Source organism: Elgaria multicarinata, chromosome 4, assembly GCF_023053635.1.
Source record: "Elgaria multicarinata webbii isolate HBS135686 ecotype San Diego chromosome 4, rElgMul1.1.pri, whole genome shotgun sequence".
Lineage (NCBI taxonomy): Eukaryota > Metazoa > Chordata > Lepidosauria > Squamata > Anguidae > Elgaria > Elgaria multicarinata.
The window spans coordinates 49,054,371-49,074,601 of record NC_086174.1 but is presented as its reverse complement, the minus strand read 5'-3'; the positions used below and the strand labels follow the sequence as shown (position 1 = coordinate 49,074,601).

Genomic DNA, 20,231 nt, shown 5'->3' with positions numbered 1-20,231 from the left:
CTGCCCCTTTCCCAGAAGGATTTAATGTGCTTTCTAAGGAGAATCGCTTGTCTTAAGTGAACCTGGTAGTTGCAAGCTAACTTGCTGTGTTTATAGAGGTATCTTTGATCTCTAGTGGCCTCTTGAGCGGGCACGGATCCGAAGGCCTCGCCTGCATACTGGCTCTACTTTAATTTCTGTTTTGGCTTCTGTACGTTACAACCCAAGCTTCCAGGTCAGCGGCCTGTGGTGTGCAAAAGGCAACCTCTCTGTGAACTGACTGCCTCAAGAGCTGGCCAAGTCAGGGTTCACTGGCCAAGCCAGAGTTTTGACTGGTTAGTTGCAGCGGCACTGCAGGGGTCGGAAGAGCTGTGGCGCCGTTATGAGTCCGAGACCTTCCTTTCCTTTTTAGTTTGAGTGTAGTCATCCTGAAAAGGAAAGTGTAGTGAAGGCCAAGCGCACTGTGAGGATGTACACTCTGCACAAGCAAATATGCCTCCGCTGGCCCCGTGTCCTGTCACATCCTCTCCCCCGCGTATGGAATAACACTGCTGAGGCCCCGTCCTCGGTCATCACTTGCAGATGTTGCCTCGCCATTCTAGATCCGGCCTGTTGAAACAGTGTAAATACTGGGGTGGGTTTTGTGGTGCTGACCCGAGACCACAAGTGGCTACGTTGATTCCAAGGAAACCAGATCTGCGAATGACCCTGGTGAAGCTTGGAGTTGTCTGCAAAGCTAGTTCTCATTTCAACAGCGCCATCTTTGTGTGGCGTTTCCCAGAGTAGAGGAATGGGCCTTTGAGTGGAAGGGTGGATAATCTAAAGTTGCTGTCCGCCAGGCACGCAACACCAATGAACTGGCGCTTGAAGCAGTTTAGGGTTGTTGCCTTAATATGTCTAGAGTGGCACAACTATTAGCAGATGCGCAACATGTGCATGGTTTGTACTTGCATGGCCTTTAAAATGCACACACCACTCTTTGCTGGTATTGCTACATATGTACGCACGTATCCCCCCTTCCAGACACACTAGCAATCTGCTCTTCGAGTCCCACTGTGTTATGTGCCATGTGGGGACACGGTTACTGCCACAGATCCATGGTGGAGTCTATATCGGCCTTGCTTACATTCCATCTCCTCATGTTGGCATCTGTTTTCGAGAATCCAAGCACCACCGTGCCTCCAAAAAGGTCCTCTCCCACCTGAGAAGAAACAAAACATCCCTCCTGTGGGCAAGGTGGTGGCTTGGTAGCTAAAATCCAACCAAATATCATTTGGGGAGGAGAAGGGTAAGAAATCTATAAACTTTTAAACAATTGAATTATAAATGTGATGCTTTTTTTTTTTTAAAGGGTTTGTTATGCTGGCCATCTGGAACAAGAATTGCTCAGTTTTGCATTTCCTTGCTGCATTAAAGGACAATCCTCAATAAGTCTACTCAGAAATAAATCCCCTTGAGTTCAGTGGGGTTTACTCTTGCGCCAGTAGTATAGGATTGCAGTGTAAGGGTGCAATTCAATGCGTTTTTAGACAGAATAAAGCATGGCTGGGAGTTGTAGGACTTTTTCCTGTCTAAACATGCATAGGATTGCACATTAAGTAGCCAAACCGCACCCTATAATTTTGTTCTTATTTGCATTTTACCATTGTGCTGCTTGTTTGTTTATTTATTTATTTATTTATTTATCACCCTGTTCCTCATTTTCTCCTTCTCTCCCTCTGCCCCCCCCTTCTTTCGTTTTAGATTATGAGAGTTAGACCGTTTCAGGGCCAGCACATAAGCCAGATGAGCTTCCAACAGCACAGTAGTTGTGAATGCAGGTGAGGACGGGGAGCCTTCTTGGTTGCGTTTGGAGCAGAATGGACTAAGTTATAACTGTTCTGATGGGCGTGTAACATTGCAAATAAAACTCTACTAGCTTTTGTGTGTATGTGTGTGTGTGTGTTGATGAGTGCAGGTTTGACCAAAGGCGAGTATTTTATTAGGGGCACGATGTCCTTAATAGATGGCTCTAGGATGTTTATCAGCTGTTGAGTATATTCGTTGGGTGGTGCAGAGTGAGAATCCAAAAGATGCAATAGTTGATTGAGAAGCATCTTACGAGTGGCCAGAAAGACAGGTGTCCTCAAATTTCCATTTTTTTTAATTACTCTTTTGCACTGGGCTGTCATAACATATGCCAGCCTTCCCCGCCCCCCAACCTGGTGCTTGCCATGGTTTGTACTGTAACTCCCATCAGCCCCAGTCAGCATGGCCCATGGTGAGGAATTATGAAAGTGGTGGTCCTGAAAGTGGTGGAGCCTGTAGGTTGAGGAAGGCTGATGATCAAGAGAGTTGGGTTTAGACTGTGAAAGGGTAGAAGTGATGTCTTTATGTTTATTGTTGGGTCTCTGCTGATATTGCTCCTCTATTCTTTCCTTATAGACCAAAGAAAGACATCAAAAATAGACAAGAAAAGTAAGTGGCCTGGATCATGTTTCTTCCCCCTTTGGTGTTGGCAATTCCCCTGTCTTCTCTGATGATTGGAAACAGGAATGGTCCTCTGAAGGGCTGCATCTTGAATCCATTCCTTGTGGACTGGCAGATACACATACCCACATAGCTTTGATTGCTGTTGATTCTTTTCTGCCTGAGGGCATCTTGAAATTGCTGACTTATAGAAATGAGTAAAAAACAGCTAAGAAGGAACAAGATGCCTTTGCTCTCCCTTTGGGAATGGATTCTAGGTGAATGCTCCTTTCCGTCACTGTGAGCCCTAGAAATCATTGCCTTTTTCTTTCTCTCTCTTGCTGCTTGGGTGAACATTTGCTGACGTATTCACAGCAGCTTGCATAGATTCCTAACATCAAGGCTGTGCATGTGAGCTTTGCTGCCTCTCTCAGAGCAGGGGAGTTCAGCCATCCATAGGGAAAAGCCCCATCCAGGGACAGGCAGTGTCCCTATATGTGGAAAAGCTTGGCATGATGATCACGAAGGGTGGAAGCGAGTCAGGTTAAGCTTCTTGACTAGCAGTTGCCAACATGTTTTTGACTGCAACTCCTGCTGGCAGGGGCTAATGGGAGATGTAGTCCAAGGCACCTGGAGGACCCGAGGTTGGGGAAGGCTCTCCCTGAAGGGTGGCCTCATGGGGCTGAAGATATGATGTGCAACAGAAATCTGCTTTCATCTTGGGTTGACTAAAGTAGTGTTGCTGAACTATAGAATTATTTTCTACCAGACAGTACCGCACATGGGCAAATTTAATGTTTTTTCCACTCCCGGCTTAAAAATAAGCATTCTATACATACTCCCACCCACCTGCAATGTGAGGGCATGAGTAGGAAAAAATACAGTCTTGGATTGGTAAGGAAGCTAGGTAGAAAAAAGAGGGAGAGAGAGAGAATGATATGTAATAGCCTGCTCTGTTACTATTCCTTTGTTTGTTTGTTTATTTATTTATTCATTTATTTAATTTCTATACCGCCCAAATAGCTGAAGCTCTCTGGTTGGTTCTCAAAAATTAGAATCATAAGGTACAGCCTTCTTCCTGGAATTCACTTTGCGGAGCCACCGTGGGGATAGCCCAGAGACAGCTTGGCTTCTTCTCTCTAGACTATGTGGAGAGACTTTACTGTTCACCTGGGTGGCAAAATGGCTTAAAGTTGCCCGAGTGTTGCTGTGGCCCAGTGCACTCTGGCACTGAGGGGATGCAGCCAAAGCCCCCAACCCTTTTATTGTAGCTTTTCACTCCCCGCCTTCGCCTGAGCTTCGGGTGGCTTTGCCTTTGCTTTTCAATTCTCCCATCACATGGGGTTCTCAGTTTTGTGTTATGCTGAAATTCCTCTTGTGCTTGATGCCTTTTGGGATGGGGGCTGCCTCTGGATGAGTGTGTGTCTTTGATGGAAGTCCAACTTTGTGGAAAGCTTTCCAAAAGTAAATACCGTTTCCTCTGCCCTGCTTGTAGCTCTGGCTGTATTCTTGGGAGGCTTACAGTTAGGAAGGAGAGAGAAACAAGTGCCAACCAGCAGGCTTGAACAAAGCCCAGGAAGCATCCTGTCAGTTTCCCTCAGGGCCCACCTCCTGTATTACAGCTTCTTCATCCCATCCAATTGCTTCTGGGAGGGAAGAAGGCCGTACTGAGTGAGATTATGGAACCCTCTTCCAGTGCTTTGTCACTAGAGCGTGCTTCCCTGAGCTTTGCCTTCTTTCTGTGGACATTTCTCCTTGGTCTGCAGCTGGCTTGGGCTGCAGGTTTGCCTGGACCTCCACATGGCTATGGGGGTGGGGTTTGGAGTGGAGCATTCTTGCCTGCTGATGTTCCAAAGTGACATATGTGGTAGAGCACATGTTTTGCCTGCAGAAGGTCCCAAGTTCAATCCTGGGCAAGTTCTGGTAGGGCTGGGAAGGAGTCTTGCGTGAAACCCTAGGGCACGGGTAGGGCACCTATGGCCCTCCAGATGTGGTTGGACAGCCACTCCCATCTCGAGGGCCACAATTTGCCCTCTCCTGACCTAGAGAGCTGCTGCCAGTCAGTGACCCCCTTTGTACAACACAACAAGCCATGGCGGTCATTTTTCTGCTACGGCTTGTGGTGCCATGCGGACCCAGCAAGATGGCTTAGCATGGGGTGTTAACCACGAACAAGCCACACCGAGAACCCATGGCTTGTTGTTGGGTTGTTGATGGTGGCTTGTTTAAGCCATGGGCTGTCATGTGTAGACCTGGGACTGTGGTTTGTTCAGGGGGTGTCGCAAAAGGCTACAGAGTTGCCTGCCAAGAGCGGTGGAAACCCCAAGCGCCCCTTTTCCCACCACATGATCTTGCTGGTTGAAGTCTGCCTGGCAACAGCTGCGACAGCGTTCGCTCGTCCCTCCTTGTTTGCTTCTCCCTCCTCCCTCCTGCAGTTTAGCGCTTCCTGTGAAAGTGGTGCGTTATGGCCTGCACACTGCTTTTTTCCTTTTTGGTTAACTTAGTTTCTGTTATCTGCACTGAGTGACCTTGAGAAAGGTGGCTAGGCTTCCAAGTTTAGTTGTGTCTGCATTCCAAACTGCCCCTAAACAACCCCAAATGTGGCACTCCTCTGCTTTTAAAGGATGCTTTAAGGATAGAAACCCCTTGGGACGAAGACAGTTCTACCCTTAAAGGCTGCCTAAATGTGTAGTAGCGGAATTGGAATCATACCAAAACTCACATCCCTTTCCCAACGTCCCATCTTTGAGAACAGGCCTTAACCTGCTATTCCTCCTTAGTAAACAGAACAATGTTAGTAATCTAAGGCTGACCCCAAGGTCTTCCTCCTTCTCTGGGTGGGGGAACCGGTGGGATGAGAGCCGCCTCCGTAGTAGTCCACATGGTAGCCACGTAACATACAGCTACTTCATCTGGCATGGGCCAGCCATGACTTAGAAAGCTCCATGCTCACCAGAGTCCCGAATGGAGGTGGACTACTTGGCCTCCTTCTTCTCACCTGCTGCTCAGTCCTCCTCTCAAGCATTATAAGTGTCTTGGGTGATGGTGACACTTTCTTGGGCACAGGCTACTAAAGAACACCAAAGCCAAAGATGGCACACTGGGTTCTGGACAAATGCTGAACTAGGCATATTCACTGACCTCTGGTTCAGTCTAGAGGCTGAGGAGACCTTACAGAGTAGCAGAGATGACATATTCCTCTGGTTTTCTGAAAAGATTCTGCAGTGCAGATTCTCACATACCACTGTGCAGTGTTGAGCCATTTTGTGACAAGCTGGTGACTACCTTGCTGGACAGGAGGGATGTGACATCTGATTAAACCACTAGTAATGGAATTCCATTGCCACCCTTTTGCCCATGATTCCTCCTCTCCTACTCCTGTACCGTCAAGGAAACTATCCAGAATGGAGAGAGGGTGACTTGTGGTTGGACCACTGTGTGTCATGGCTGCCAATTGCAAATACACCGAAACAGCATTACGTCGTGTCATACCAGCTACAGTCTCACGGCCTCGTGATGCTGCAACCCCCAAAGTGATTCAAATGGAGCCAGTTTGCCCTCCCTCTGCTGGGATAGTCGGTTCTTGGCCTCAGACAGCAGTAGATCCCATTGCCTCATCTGGGAGCTCATCACCGTTACCTTGCAAGCTACTTGTTCTTTTTCGGGGACCAGGAATCCCAACTTCCTCCTCCAGTACTAGCTTCCTCCCAGGTTGACAGGATGTGGAGGCTGCCATTTGGGAAGTAGTCTGGAGCATTTCTCCAAGGGAAATGCACCCTGAACCTGCTCTGGATGTTGGCACCAGCATTCTCCTGTGGGTACTGACGCACCAACTTTCAGAGGAAGAGATGGAGCAGTTCTCGCGCCACGCAATAGCACATCTTGACAAGATTGTCATGCGCTTTTTCATCTGTATGGGTGCCCTTTCAAACAAGCTCACTCTGGAAAGTACAATTCTGCTGGAGTTGGCCGAAGGGTGTGTGTGTGGGGAGTGGGCAGCAATGACAAAACACCACCGGCTCAGGGCTTGGTTCGATTGTTTGCTGAACAGAGTGCTCCCACATTTACTGGCTTCCTCCGAAGGTGGGAGAGGAGGAGATAGCGGAATACAAAGCTGCGCCTGTTGAAGAGCAGTAGCAACTACCAGCAGAGGAGCAGAGAAATGCTCCAAGGGAGGGGGCAGAAGGAAATGTGCCACTGACAAATGTGCAGAGAACAGCATGGTTAAGGAATCAAAGGAAAACCGGTTGTGTGGAGCTCACTAGGGACTTGGTCCACGCTACAGAAGTATCTCCAGAACATATACACATATATGTGAACTTTTCAAGGAACCTGATGCCCAGGAGCATAGCTGGAGAACGAACGAGTGTCTCATGTCTGTGTGGGTGACATACCACATAGTTCAGAGCATCCACAGTTCGGGAGAGTCCGTGTGAACGCCTCGGATCAGGGCCATGGTGGAACATAAGGCAGACGGCTATTCTGCATAAGTGAGCAACAGCCTTGCAAGCAGCCATCCCAGGGCAGCAAGCTCTCTACCCACTTCCCATGCCTACCCCTATGGGCCCCCCATAGCAGTTCCTGTGTCCTCCTGCGCGGCCTCCTTTTCAACCGTAGGGTCAGCCTCCTTTTGAGCAGCCTGCTCAGGCACCCCTAGCACAGCTACAACTCCGAGGAGGCCCTCGTCCTCATTATGTGCTGCTTCAGCCTGTGATTCCTGGGGTGCACGTCGCACTTCCTGTAGTGGGGCCGTCGCAGGCCTGTGATTCCTGGTACCAGACTCTGGAAGGCAGTGCCAGCATAGAGGAGATTTATCCGTGTGCCAATGAGAGGTTTAGGTTGTCCCATCGGCAGCTGGACAAGTACAGATGGAAGAAGACGTTGGTCCAGAGGCTTGTGTCGGCTCCGAATAATCTTCCATCCCCTAAAAGCACATTTTGTAGGCTTCAAGTCTCTTGCTTACCTTTCTCCTGCCCTCCGTCCAATAAGTACTTACCAACAAGCATGAAGGACAGTTCTAGCCAGTGCTATGCCACAGTGCTGTGGGTGTAGCATCACTGGGTGAGGAGAACGGGAAGGGAGAAATGCTCGTAGGACAGGAAGGGTCACCTCTCTAGATAGGGAAGTCTGCTGTCTGTGGCGGAAAGGTGCAGATGCCCTTTAGACATAGTGGCTAACTTTCTCATCTCTTCCTGTTTCTCTCCCCACCCCCAGACTTGGCATCCACCCTCCCTAGGTGATTCTTCTAGAGCTGGTGTGCTCTACTTTGCAGATACCTTTTATCACAATGAACATAGAGCTTGGGGGCTGCAACAAGATTTGCTTGCTGTGGCACGTAGCGTACTCAGACTAGAGAGCGTGGTCTTCAGGCCCTGCCAGCGCAGGCTCTAATCCTAGTAACCATGTTTATGGCTCTTAATGCAATGGGTCATAGGGGCTGAGTAGGCAGAGTAAACAGATCAGTTCTCTTGCCTCCTGTCCCTGCTTCTTTCCCTCTGCTGGCCATGGCTTGCTCCTCCTCCATCCCAAGCTGGTTGAACAACTCACCTGTCACTCCTGTTCAGTTGCTTCCTTTGCCCACCCTGTCTCCTTCTGTAACCCAAGCTTCCACTGTCCATAGCTGGCCACCACTCTCTCCTTTTCTATCCCATGCTACAACTTCGCCAGCCCTGCCTGACTCATGCCTGTGACGGTAACTCATGTCTCAAAATTCAAATGCTAAGAAGCAGGGATGGCCGCTGAAGCGGCAGTTGTGGCTGCCATGCACACAGTTCTGCGGTGCCTCATGCCGGATGGTGTTGAGCAGGAGGAGGTGATTCTCCAGCGGCTCACGTACCATGCAGTCGCTGTGCAAGCCTTGCAGTAACAGCTCCACACAACTGGAGCATCAGAGGGCCAGTAAGGCATTTTAGAAGAGATCAGCTTCATGTCCACATGTGAACTCCAAATCAGATGCGCCAGAGAGTGTCTGCCATGGAGGAAATGGCATGCGTGGCCATAGCAACTGTGGTTGTGGCTGAACACCTGACCGTGGACTTGTGGTTGATGCACTGGTGGACCCTGCCATGGACCGCGTGTGGGCATTGATGCTCAAGGTAGACGATTGGGATGATTTGCTGTTCCACTGAAGTATCTCGATATCACAAGCAGTGTTTGACACCATAACTGAAGAAATCGGCCCTCTGATTCAGAGACAAAGTGCAGCAACGCGTCAGTCTCTTCCAGTCGGAAAATGCCTAGCACTGACACGGTATAAGCTGGCATTCAACCTGGGCTCCCTCCCGCTCAGTGCCGCCTTCGGAGTTGGGAAATCCACGGCCTGTGATACTTTCAGAGAAACTGCACGAGTCCTGAACAAGCTAAATCTTGCTGAATGTAATCAAAGTGGGAAATGAGAGGAAAAAAATAACATTCAAGGCTTCCATGACCCTGGGTTTCCTCATGCTTGTCCCATATAAGAATTTTGACTTTGTTAGGGAAAGGTCCAGAGTACTTCCAACATCAAAGGCATGGATATGTACACTGGTGTTTCTGGAAGAAGCCATGACACAGCTTTCCTCTGAAATTCACCAATGGCAGATAAGCTAGCATGTTCTTCACCATGTTATGGTGAATGGGGTCCCAGTGTGGCCTCTCATCCTGGATAATCACGCTTTCATGCTTCAACTGTGGCTCATGGCACTAGACCATGCTCTGAGGATGCGTCCTCCATGAGAAACATCAGCTACTACCACATCAGGGCTACCAGTGGAGAGAGTGTTTGGGTGACTAAAGGCAAAGCGGTGCTCTGCACACTTCTGGATGCTAACGAGGACCTATTAGCGGATGTTATCACCTGTGAATCTAGGGGAGATGTGCTCCTGCAGGAGAACTCCCAGTTGCTCCCAGCGAAGAGAATTATGCCATTGTCCCCATCAACAGCAGTCCGCACCCTCTGAATCCCAGTCGGAAAATAGCATCACATCATGAAACATGAGCAATAAGTGCAGCTATAGTTGACTACACCTGGAACCATTATCCACCTGTTCATGGCTAAGTCTAGCAGGTTAATGTGCCAACAGGCACCCGGGACTGTTATCCAAAGCACATAGCCAGTACACTCCCAGCGGGCCCTCATGGAGGGTTTGGCAGCCCTGCTTTCACAGCCCCACACTAAATCAAACGCTTGCATGCCTCCTGTATAACTCTTTCTTGTATGACCTGAGAAATCAATTAGTAAAATGTGCATTGCAATTCCGTGTCAGGCATGTTCCTTGTTCTTTGCGGGGCAGTGGGGATGCTGGGGATGTGAGCAACTGTCTTCGAGTGTCCCATAGAGAGAAGGGAGTGGCCCAGGCAGGAGGCAGGCAGCAGTGGAGAAAGGAGTGTGGGTGCTGCCAAGATGCAGAAGTGTGCGCAGGAAGAAGGAGCTTGCCCAGCAGGTGCTGCACATGCGATTCAGGCCCATGCCACAGTCCAGCACTGAACCAAGACCGATGGGTGTGTGCAGGAGTGGTGGGGCAGGTGTAGAGCAATTCCACTACTAAGGAAAGGGGGAAACGATTCAGCCTGGGAGGGGGGATTTACTGCTAGCAAAAAGCTTCCAAGGGGAAGTGATTGGCCTAGCTGGGGTAGGGGAGCGGACAGCAGTGGAGGCAGGAGCACCTGAAGAAAGGGGGAGAAGTGTGCAGGGGTAGGCGGGGAGGAAGCTATTTTACTGCTAAGAAAAGGCATCAAGGGGAAACCGATTGACTGGGGCAGGCAGTGGGGAAGGGTTTCATCGACATGGGAGCATTCCAAGAGTAGCCAAAGATAAGACATGTGCAGAACACAGAGCGGACCAATGGCGAAGAGACTGCAGTTGCCTGCCATTAAGTGCCACAAAGGCTCCAGAGGTACATGCTGGATGTGGTTGGGAGGGCACAGGAAAACAACTCACCCATAAATCACCAAATGCTCGATAGTCTGGTGGCTGTGTCGTGGCTTAGATATGGCTTAAACAACCCGCCGCGGCTTATTCTTACTATGGGTTGTTGTGCTGTGCAAACAGGCCTACGGGGTAGACCAGCCTTCCCCCAATCTAGTGTTCCTCCAATGGCCATGGGATCATGGGAGTTGCCATCTCCTAACACACCTGGAGCGGCACCAGTTTGAGGAAGTCTGATGGAGGCAGCACTGAGCCAAATGGATCAATGGCCTGAGCTTGCTGACATCTTAATTTTTAGTTGAAAGATGGAAAAATGCGTCCATGTCTTTGCATTCTCTCATCTTTGTAATGGGGAGGTGGCACCAATTTCTCTGGCAAAGGAAGAGACTGTGTCATCTCCCAAGAGGTGATAACTAGGTGAAGCTGCCTTGCCTCTATCTCCTCATGCAGAAATGTAATTCTTCACAGGTCTCTGTTGCCAGCAGGGGCTTGAGAGGCAAGAGAGATCTAGCAGATGGTTTTATTTGGGTCAGGAAGCCTCTTCCGGCATTGTTGTTCAACTGAGCTTGGCTGTTGTGTTCTCAATGGTTTGTGAGAAGCACCTGAAGCGGTGGAGCAATATGTAGGGTTCGGGCAGGCTGTAATAGTCCAGTCTTCAGGGTGAAGCCTAAGAGGCTGAGGTGAGAGTTAGCAGCAGTCTGTCCTCTCTGCCAGAGAGTGTAGATCCATTTCCCCTTCCACTTGCTGCCAGAGCAGTGCTCCAGGCACCCCAGTGGGATCCTTAGAGGCGGCTTTCCGCATGTCGAGATAAGCCAGAGGCGCAGGGCCAGGCACACACACGGTTGCTCAAGGGCAATGGCTGCCTGCCTCTCTTCCCAATTTTTGGTGGATGACATCTAGGCCTTTTGCCAGCAAGTGGCCTAGACTGAGCAGGCCGATGAAACTCCCATCTCTTGAGAAAGTGGCAAGGTGGTATGGTGAGACACATCTGGCTCCAAGTGGAAGAGAAGTTGTACTGCCATGTTTGTGCTTCTGCTTCTGGGCCAGGAGATTGTGCAAGCTGTGTGCGAAGGCCTGTGTGTGAGGAATAGCGACAAATGCCTCGGACCCCCCCCCCCAAAACCTTCATCCTTTACCAGCTCCCCTTCTCCCCAGGGCAGACAGCAGCTCCTTCTCCCTGCCCCTTTCTCTTTTCTCCACTTTTCCTTTCTCCCCTTCTCCTTTTCTCTCTTTCTTTCTGCTTTTTTTTTTTTTGTTTTTCTTCCAGAAAATCAAAGCGAGGAAAGGGGAAGGGTCAAAAGAGAAAGCGCAAGAGAGGCCGGTATAAACTCCGAAACTTGTACGTTTGCATCATGTGCTTGTAGACTCTGCCCTTTCCCCGTTTTCCTCCCATCACTCCTCAGATCAAAATACTTGCTTGCAATACACCTAATTCCAAACAAATCAATGACCAGTGTCCACCCACTTCTCCCCGCCCCCCCCGGCCCAAATCACTCATTTGTGTCACTGGTGGCGGTGTAGCTTTGGCGCATCAGGATCAGGGCTCCTTTTCCTTGCTTGTGATGATTCTCTCTCTTCTGAAGGCACCACCACAACCACAACATGAAGGGACAGGCAGGCTTATTTGTTCCGCTGTTGCTGCACCCTGCAATGCCCTTGTGTGATTCCTTCCCACCTCCTCTCTTCCCTTAATTTCCCCTCAGCTTTCATTTCATGCCTGTCAGTATTTTAGGAGGCTTGCGATGAGGCCTTGGTGCTTGCCACTCATGCATGTTTATGTCTGTTTGCGCGTGGCGGGGAAGTCATGGTAGCACTAACCAGAGAGGAACTAGAGGACTTGGGGAATGTGAAGAGCGCTCTCTTTCGCTTTCTCTCTCTGCTGGATTTTGTTGGCTTTCCCTTTCTCTGCCTCTCCCAATTTAATCCACCAAATTCTGCATTGCCAGTAATCTCTCGAGTGGCAGGGCTGGAGCAGAAGGGAGATTTGAAGAGCTGCTGTTTAATCCCTAAGGGAAAAAAACGAAACCCATAGAACTTAGTCCTGAGTAGGGGCAGCCGGATCCTGGAGCTCACCTCCTCTCCCTTTTGGTACAGCTGTCACCCCCAGGAGTTTCTCTGTAGGAAGAGATGCCACTGTGGAAATTTACATTTTATGCTACTGGCTTGGAGGATCCTCTGTTTAATCCAGTGAGGATCTTGCAACTTTTACCTTGGCAAATTGGACTAATGCAGGATTTGTGGATTTTGCAGTGGCAGAGAGCCCATTTCTGTCTCTTTTAAAGCTCTTGCAAGTAAGTGTCGGAACGCCTTTGGGGGAATGTCCACACCCCAGCATTGCTCTGAATGATGGGTAGTGCTGGGTGTGTGCGGGGTGGGGGCAGGGCAGGGTGGGGGCAGGGGTTGCTTCAATGTTCAGGGTGTTGCATGTGTACATTTCTTCCCGCTAAAGCGCTGTAGCTTAGACCTCTTTCCTTTTGCCTTTTTGCAGTCACTGTGAACCTTGCTCAGAAAGGAGAAAGCACTTGTTTGTACAAGATCCCCAGACCTGTAAATGTTCCTGCAAATTCACAGACTCACGTTGCAAGTCGAGGCAGCTTGAGTTAAACGAGCGCACTTGCAGGTTTGTGTCCTGAAAGATGAAAAAGCAAATACCCACATGTGTGCAACATACACACACACACGCACGCATGCACACTCACTCTGAGAGAGAGCAAGAGAGAGGAAGTTTGTTTCTTGCTGGCTTCTAGCGCCAATGTTCAATGTTCTCTCCTTTCTTCTGCTTGACAAGGGCTGGGACCTGTCTAAGGTTTCCTGTCGAAAGCAATGAGCTTCCTGTGTTCTGGTAGGGCTGGACTGGAATGATTGCAGATAAAGTGCTGTTAACCTAGAATGTACCCCTTGAAGAACAAGGCAGCTCACTCCCTGCTGCTAGGAACCAGAGAGACAGGCTCAAGGCCTTATATGCTAGTGTATATTTAACCCAGTAAACTGCTTAAGGATGTGACATGTCCTTCTTGTCCAATATACGGAGAGCCTGTCCTCCGCTTTGGGTTTCCAAGATGCATGGGAAATCCCAAGTGTCCTAAACTCTCAAGTCGTGAAAAATCTATACTGGCTTTTAGTGGTTTGAGTCCACCTAGGACTGAGCCATAAGATCCAGGCATGCATACTCTCCTGCTCTCTCTCTTTATTTTACCATAAAATATGTGTGTCTAGGAAGACTGTGTGACCAGCCCTTTTCTCCTTCCCTCTATGTTGTATGAGTGTCATTGGAAGAGCAAAGTGTATAGATAAATATTTGGGCTGGGCTAGGCTACAGGTGGCCCAAATGGGCAAAACCTATGTTAGAAGCCAACGGAATGTCTCCGATCTATACCAGCTCAAAATCTGGCTGTGCACATGTGGGGCATCATCAGCTCTGGATCTGCCATGGCCACAAAAGCCAGCCTACCATCAAAGGTTCCAGAATTTGCTGCCACAGAGGGTGCACTATATACAGAGGGTGCACCTGACCCTTTTTTCCTTTTTCTTTCTTTTTTTGCTCCCCAGTAAGTGTGCAGGGCCCTAATCCAGACTGGGACCACAGCGCGTGCCTAGAGGATGATTAAACCTTCCCCCAGCTGCTTGTTTTCTGGAATTCCTGCCCCCCTTTTTTTAGAAACCATGTGTGAGGAGGCAGGCAGGCAAATTTGGAAAAGAAGTGGCTGCAGGGGGAAGGTTTAAACCTCCCCTCCCCTCATGAAGTGGTCTTGATCTGGATTACTTATGAGCAAAAAGAAAAAAAGGAGAGAGGGGGGGATCTACACTACTGCTTTTAAAGCGCTTTAAAGCACTTTGAAAACGTTTTGAAACCTGTATATGCAGTGTGTCCTGGGCCCCAACAGTTGTCAAACTTGTTATAAAGCGCTTTAAAGCAGTAGTGTAGATCCCCCCAGGGTCAACTGTGTGCTAGAAGCCCAGTGTTTATGTCTCTGAAGAGGCCGTACCTGGTAGCTAAGACTAGGGCAGAAGTCCACTCAGTAGTGCATGTGGCTCTACAGCCTCCCAGTGCAATGGAGGAGTGTGTACTCACATATACTTAGTGTGATGGTGTAGGGCTTCTTTCTTCGTCTGATATCAGTGCCCAGCAAGCTCAGTTCTCCGTGGAAGAGCATGGAATCCTTCTCTGTATGCAGAGGAATCTTGTGAGGGGTTGTAACCCGAGTGTGGGATGCCTGGTGCTTCAGGAAAAAGAGAGCCAGCTCTTCTTGAGTTACAATTCACCCTGCAGAAGTAGCCCCCCAGAGAGAAACCAGACATCTCCCTGCCCTTGACCTTTATAGTTCTCTCTCAAACGATCCAAAGAGCCGCTTGAGATTGTCCCTTGCCCAAAGTGTGAGGCCTCTCCCGAGCAAGGAAGGGGAAAAAATACCTGGAGTGGAGGGATAGTTTGCCCCATTCAGATTTCTCCCCTCTGCAGGATGAGTGCTAATATCCTAGGTCTCTTTGAGTCAGTGCATTGGGGAGCAGGAGGGCAGGTTGGTCTCATCGGGGCTGGTGACTTCGTAGCCATTTCAGTTCAGATTAACTGTCTGCCTGTCACCTCTGGGGACTGATAAAATCTGGACCATAAAAGGGCAGAGGGCGTTTTTCTTCTTTCTCCTGTTTCTGCCACAGACTGTTGCTGCTGCGTTCAGACACTAACCTCTGGCTCTTTGGCAAACAGTGGAACGAGACAATCTATTTTGTTTTCTTTGCCTGCATGTGACTCTCACGGCTTTGTTTGGCTGCACCTCCTCAAAGGCAAAATGGGAAAAGAAGGCTAGATTGGAAATGGAATGGGTTGTTTTCTGGATTTGTGTCAGGTTTGTGTATGCATGAGCAGAGATGTGCAAGGATAGGAAAAAGCTGTGTGAGTTTTCTATTTTTCCTAATATTTGGGCGGGGAGGAGAAATAAAGGAAGACATAGTGGTTTCCCTTTTCTCCTTAAGGCTCGATCACCCCTTTCACCCAGTTTGTTCAGATTCTGTGGAACATCAGTTTGTTTCTGTAGTCGTCCCCTTGCTGCTCCCTGCCTTCTTCGCATCAGAGAATCCTACACCTCATTTCCTTCTGAAAAACATAACCTCTCCCCCCCTTTTCCCCTCTCTTTAACAGATGCGACAAACCGAGACGGTGAGCAGCAGAGAAGAAAGAGGGTGGGGGAACAGCCTTGGTTCTGGAGCTTGAAATCTCGCCTGGTCAAAATAAAAACACTAATCCAAATGAACACTAAAATGAAGGATCAGTAGAGCACAGCACTTTTTGAGTACGGACGATGGACTCCGGAAGGAACATTCCCCGAGGACCCGCACAGGATTCACCTTTTTTGGTTTTGAACTGGTTTTATGGAGAGACTTTCCTTCTCATGCTGCTAAATGATAAAGAGCCAGGGAGACTGGAGTGGTATATGTTTTGGGACTCCCATTTCACCTGAATAATTATATATATAATATATATGTATGTATGTGTGTATATATAGATATACATATATTATATATATATATATATACTGAGTTTTAAAAACGTTGCTAACATTATTGGTGTCTTCACTGGATATACTCAACTGCTGTGGACACAAGTGGGCTACTTGGGGCAAAAGAAATAAACTACGGCTGGACTTCAGTCAAAGTGTTTGGTGTAATCTTCATACTCCCGCTGGCTCTCTAAAGCATGCTGGCTACCCGACTTCAATGCCCACCCTCCAGTCTTGCATGGAGAGACACTGGTACCAGAGAGGAGGAGGCAGCAGGGGATTCCAAAGATGGCACCTTGGAATACTATGGGTCAAGAAGTCAAGGAAATTAATCTAAATGTTTGGACTGAAGATTCCTCCCATTGGCTCTCTGCCCTGTCCTGGCTCATGGCCTGCCTCTCTTGCTTGGGATGTTGGTGAACGGTTTTGTATTGACCACTGCAGGAACATTGCCATGGATCTACTTTCTGGCCCCAACTGTGGGAAGTGGCTGACGTGAGGACTGGTCACCTTGAGGTGGCATCACTGGAATCTGCAATCTTCCACCCCCTGTTGGCTACTTAAATAAAGGATATATGGTCAGTGGTGCCCGGAAGTGAGAATGGGGACCGGTGCCTAGCCAGGCAGTTGAACAGCACGGTCTGCCATCATTATGCGCAGAGCTGCCACTGAAGATGCTTATGGAACATCTCTGGAAAGGGATATTAATCTAAAGTATATATGTACAATAGCTGGGATGTGTGAATGAATGTCTGTGTTTGGGGTGTGTACACACACAACTAAAGAGCTGTTTTTCTGCCTGATCAATTCAAACTTAGAAACATTTGGGGGCCTTCTGGTCAGCATCTGATGAGAGCTTACTTCTAGTGTTGTGAATTCATTAATATTCTCTATTGTAACATGAATGTGTCAAGTTCTCATGTGTGCCATGCTGGAGTTATGATATGGCTTTGTGTTTCTATCAACTCTTCCACCACTGTTGCCTATCTAACCCCATATGCTACCTTTACCAGAAGAAGCGTTGAGTTGCAACAGAAGGTTATTGAACAAAGGCGCTAACCTTATTCACACATTACTTGCGTGAACAGGGTAAGCAGGACAAAAGGTGCAACCATGGGGGTCACATGCCCCCCACTGTCTTTGGCATGACTTTTGAAGCGGAGAGCCTCATGTACTTGCAGAGGCTCCCTGCGTGGTTCAGAACACCCCAACCATGAGGTGGTTCCTCACTTCAGGACTTATGCCAAAGGCAGTGATGGCAGAGCTGGGGGTGGCTTGACTTTGCAGCTGTATCTGGATATGTTTCACCATGTTTGACCCTCTGCACATGAGCAGGTTGAGAATAGAGCTCCTGTGAAGCACAGGTTTGTGAAAGAGAGGCCAACGTTGCATTTCCCCTTCCAACTTTAGAGAATGCAGAGTGAGTTTATTTGCTTGAAATAAACGCTAATCTGGACAAGGTCTGTGCTTTGGGGGTATCCATAAAAGATACCTAATGCTCCTCCCAATCCCCTCCCCAACTTTGAGCATTTTCCATCTGCGAAATGTAGGCCTTAGGTCACCTTTCCCCAACCTGGTGCCTTCAAGCTGTGTTGAATTGCAGCCTCCATTATTTCCATGGCTAGGGATGATGGGAGTTGTCATTCTACATATCTGGAGGGCACCAGGTTGCAGAAGGCTTGGTCAGGTTTACCCGTTGCTTTGTTGAAGGCTCAGTGATGTGATGTTCTGAGAACACTTGTCTGAACTGGCTAGATGTCAATGCAACCTTAACATGACTAACTACATTGATCTTGACTGAACTGCTTTTGTGCCACAAGGTTGTCTGTGCATGTGCAGAGATGGACTAAGATTGCTAGCCCCCCCCCCCCCCCAAGCGGCTAGTATTTTAGGTCTTTACAGTATTGCCCAACTCCCTTTAGAATAAACGTCCAGTTTGAGTACTAAACTGAATTAAAGGGGTGGGTTGTTTGGATGTGTTTTTGAAGCTAGGCCCAGTCTACAGCTACTATAAAACTGCAAGACCAATGCTTTAAATGCATTGTCTGCTATCTTGACCACACACAGAGATTTTACATAATTGACCCTAATCAAACCTGAGTGTGTGTGTGTGTGTGTGTGTGTGTGTGTGTGTGAGAGAGAGAGAGAGAGAGTGTCAGTCCTTGGGACAGCAGCAAAACCTTGGCAAGCACACCATGTTTCACCCTTGGGATGGAGACTGCCTTACGATATGGGAGTTTGGGCTAGCCACCATGATATGCACAGATTTAGGTTAATGGATACCTAAATCCTCTTGTATCAGACGATAAAGCTCAGTGCCTTGCAATGTAAAACCCTTGAAATGTCAAAGCATCCTCAACCACTAGGTGTTTCGTAAATATCCAGCTCTGGGAAGGAGCTGACAGGGTAGAAGTTTAAAGGCAACAATGTACTTTAAATGCCTGAAGCTTCTTGACTTCCCCAGATGGCCTTGTCTTGCTTTACTGGCAAATGTGTGGTGATGATGGGGCCAAACGAATGGTTTGGCAAGTGCAACATTACAAACCGTGGCTACAGTCGGTTGGTAACTTTTTCTGCACTTCTAAGGGAAATGTGATGCTTCTTGGACCTTGGATTGGTCCTGCAGGGGCTGCACTGTCCTTTGACCCCTGTGAATTGTACCCAGCATCTGTACCATTGCCGCAATGTCTGCTGGTTGTTAAGTAGGTAACAAGTGGTGCGGATGTTTTAAAATTAGGAGTGGCATTGTTTTCCTATGTGGCTTGTGTACAGTATGCTGGCATTAGTGTGTTAAGTGCGCACACCCATGTGCTGCGGCCTGGTTGATCAAAAGAGTCGGTGAGCTCAGCTTTTAAAATGCCTGTGGCTTTTTTGTGCGTATATGGTGAGGGGGCAAACTAAATCCCATGTAACAGGATTGGGGGATGACTTGGGTTCTGCCCTCCCCACTGACACACCCACTCTCCCAAAGAGATACAGCACTGTCAAAACTGACCACGCTGGCCATCTGGTTGGCATTGCGAGCCCATTTCTGAATCCATTGCTGGGGAATTGTGGATGTAGCCTTCAGAGGCGGATGCAGAGATTTAGAACCTTGTGCACAATTTCCCTTTTCTATTTCATGGAAGCTTGCTTCCAGTTGCCTTCACTGGAGTGGGGAGTATGCCTTGTTCTCAGCTTCAGACATTTCTTTTTTAAAATCAAGTTCTACTTGGTCTGTGAATGCTGCCAAATGCCTGTCTGTTTACAGACAAGCAACCCCCCCCCCCAAACCCGGGCCCCAAATCAGGTTTTTAACCACTATGGAATCCCCTTCCAGCCAATAGCAAATGTGGTATGCATTCTGTGTGTGAGAGTATGTGTGTGTGTGTGTGTGTGTACGTACACGTGCGTGTGCACACACGCGCATAACTGAAATGTATATATTCAAACTGTGCGAGGTGACAAACATTGTTCTATATACTTGTTTAATATCCCTTTTTCAAATTAGAAATTAAAAATAATTTAAACTAGGTATTTTTCAGTATTCTTTGTTAATATTTAATTTTACTATTTATAAGGTGTACCTCTTGTTTTGTACTGTTATGTATAAATTTTTAACTCTTCTGTTCCATCCAATCTCTCCCCAATTGTTGGCAGAGTCAGTAGCATGATCATTTATTTAATTAATATCTCTAATACCTACCCCTACACATTCCTTTTGAGGTAACGGTTATACATCTACATATTATATATATATTTGGTTATATGTGTGTATGTGTATATATATATATATATATATATATGTTTATGTATATGTGTAATTTGGATTAAATAGACACTACGATTTTTATATATGTAAACTTCCTCTGCGCCCCAGAAATATAGAAAATTTTACTATTTTATTTATTGGTGCTACTGTTTTATCTGTAATGTGGCAGGAAAGAATTCACTGGCCACGCCGGCTAATCTCAAGATTCCATATGAAATATTTATTTTTAGATAAAAATAACAAATATATCTTTAAAAAAACCACCATCTATGGCTTTTTTTGTAATAAAGAATTTAATTCTCACATTGTTTCCTTCGTTTTTTCCCTCCCCTTCCTTCTGCATCTTTTTTTTTTCCTGTTTGGTGTTTGAACTAGTTTTGCTGATTGTCTCTGACGAAACAAAGCATTTACAAAGCATCAGGATGAATTAGGGAAAGGAGTAATGTCTAGATGCAACACTTGGGCCATGCCAGTACAGTGTATACATTGTCAAACAAATATTCAGATGTTAAGTAGGAAATCAACACCTAGGGTGTGATCCTATGTATATTTAGACAGAAAAAAATCCTACAATGCCTGGCATTCCCTAGCCATTGAATTCAGTGGGGCTTACTTGTGGGTCAGTATTTACTGGATTACAGCCTAAAGACGC

The 20,231-nt window shown here is 47.8% G+C and overlaps 1 protein-coding gene across 4 annotated transcripts in view; it reads left to right on the top strand.

Moving 5' to 3' along the window:
• VEGFA (vascular endothelial growth factor A) overlaps nt 1-19,882 on the top strand; it is a 35,961-nt gene extending 16,079 nt beyond the window's left edge. The window contains exons 5-9 of one of the 4 annotated variants that reach the window (XM_063124223.1): nt 1,723-1,799; nt 2,404-2,436; nt 11,601-11,654; nt 12,822-12,953; nt 15,471-19,882. In XM_063124223.1, the coding sequence (XP_062980293.1) occupies nt 1,723-1,799; nt 2,404-2,436; nt 11,601-11,654; nt 12,822-12,953; nt 15,471-15,492 (318 nt within the window). In that variant the 3' untranslated portion in view covers nt 15,493-19,882. Of the gene's footprint in view, nt 1-1,722; nt 1,800-2,403; nt 2,437-11,600; nt 11,673-12,821; nt 12,967-15,470 lie in introns of those variants that run through there. The other 3 variants (XM_063124222.1, XM_063124224.1, XM_063124225.1) reach the window with 3 other exon arrangements.
• Nucleotides 19,883-20,231: the final 349 nt, after the last annotated feature.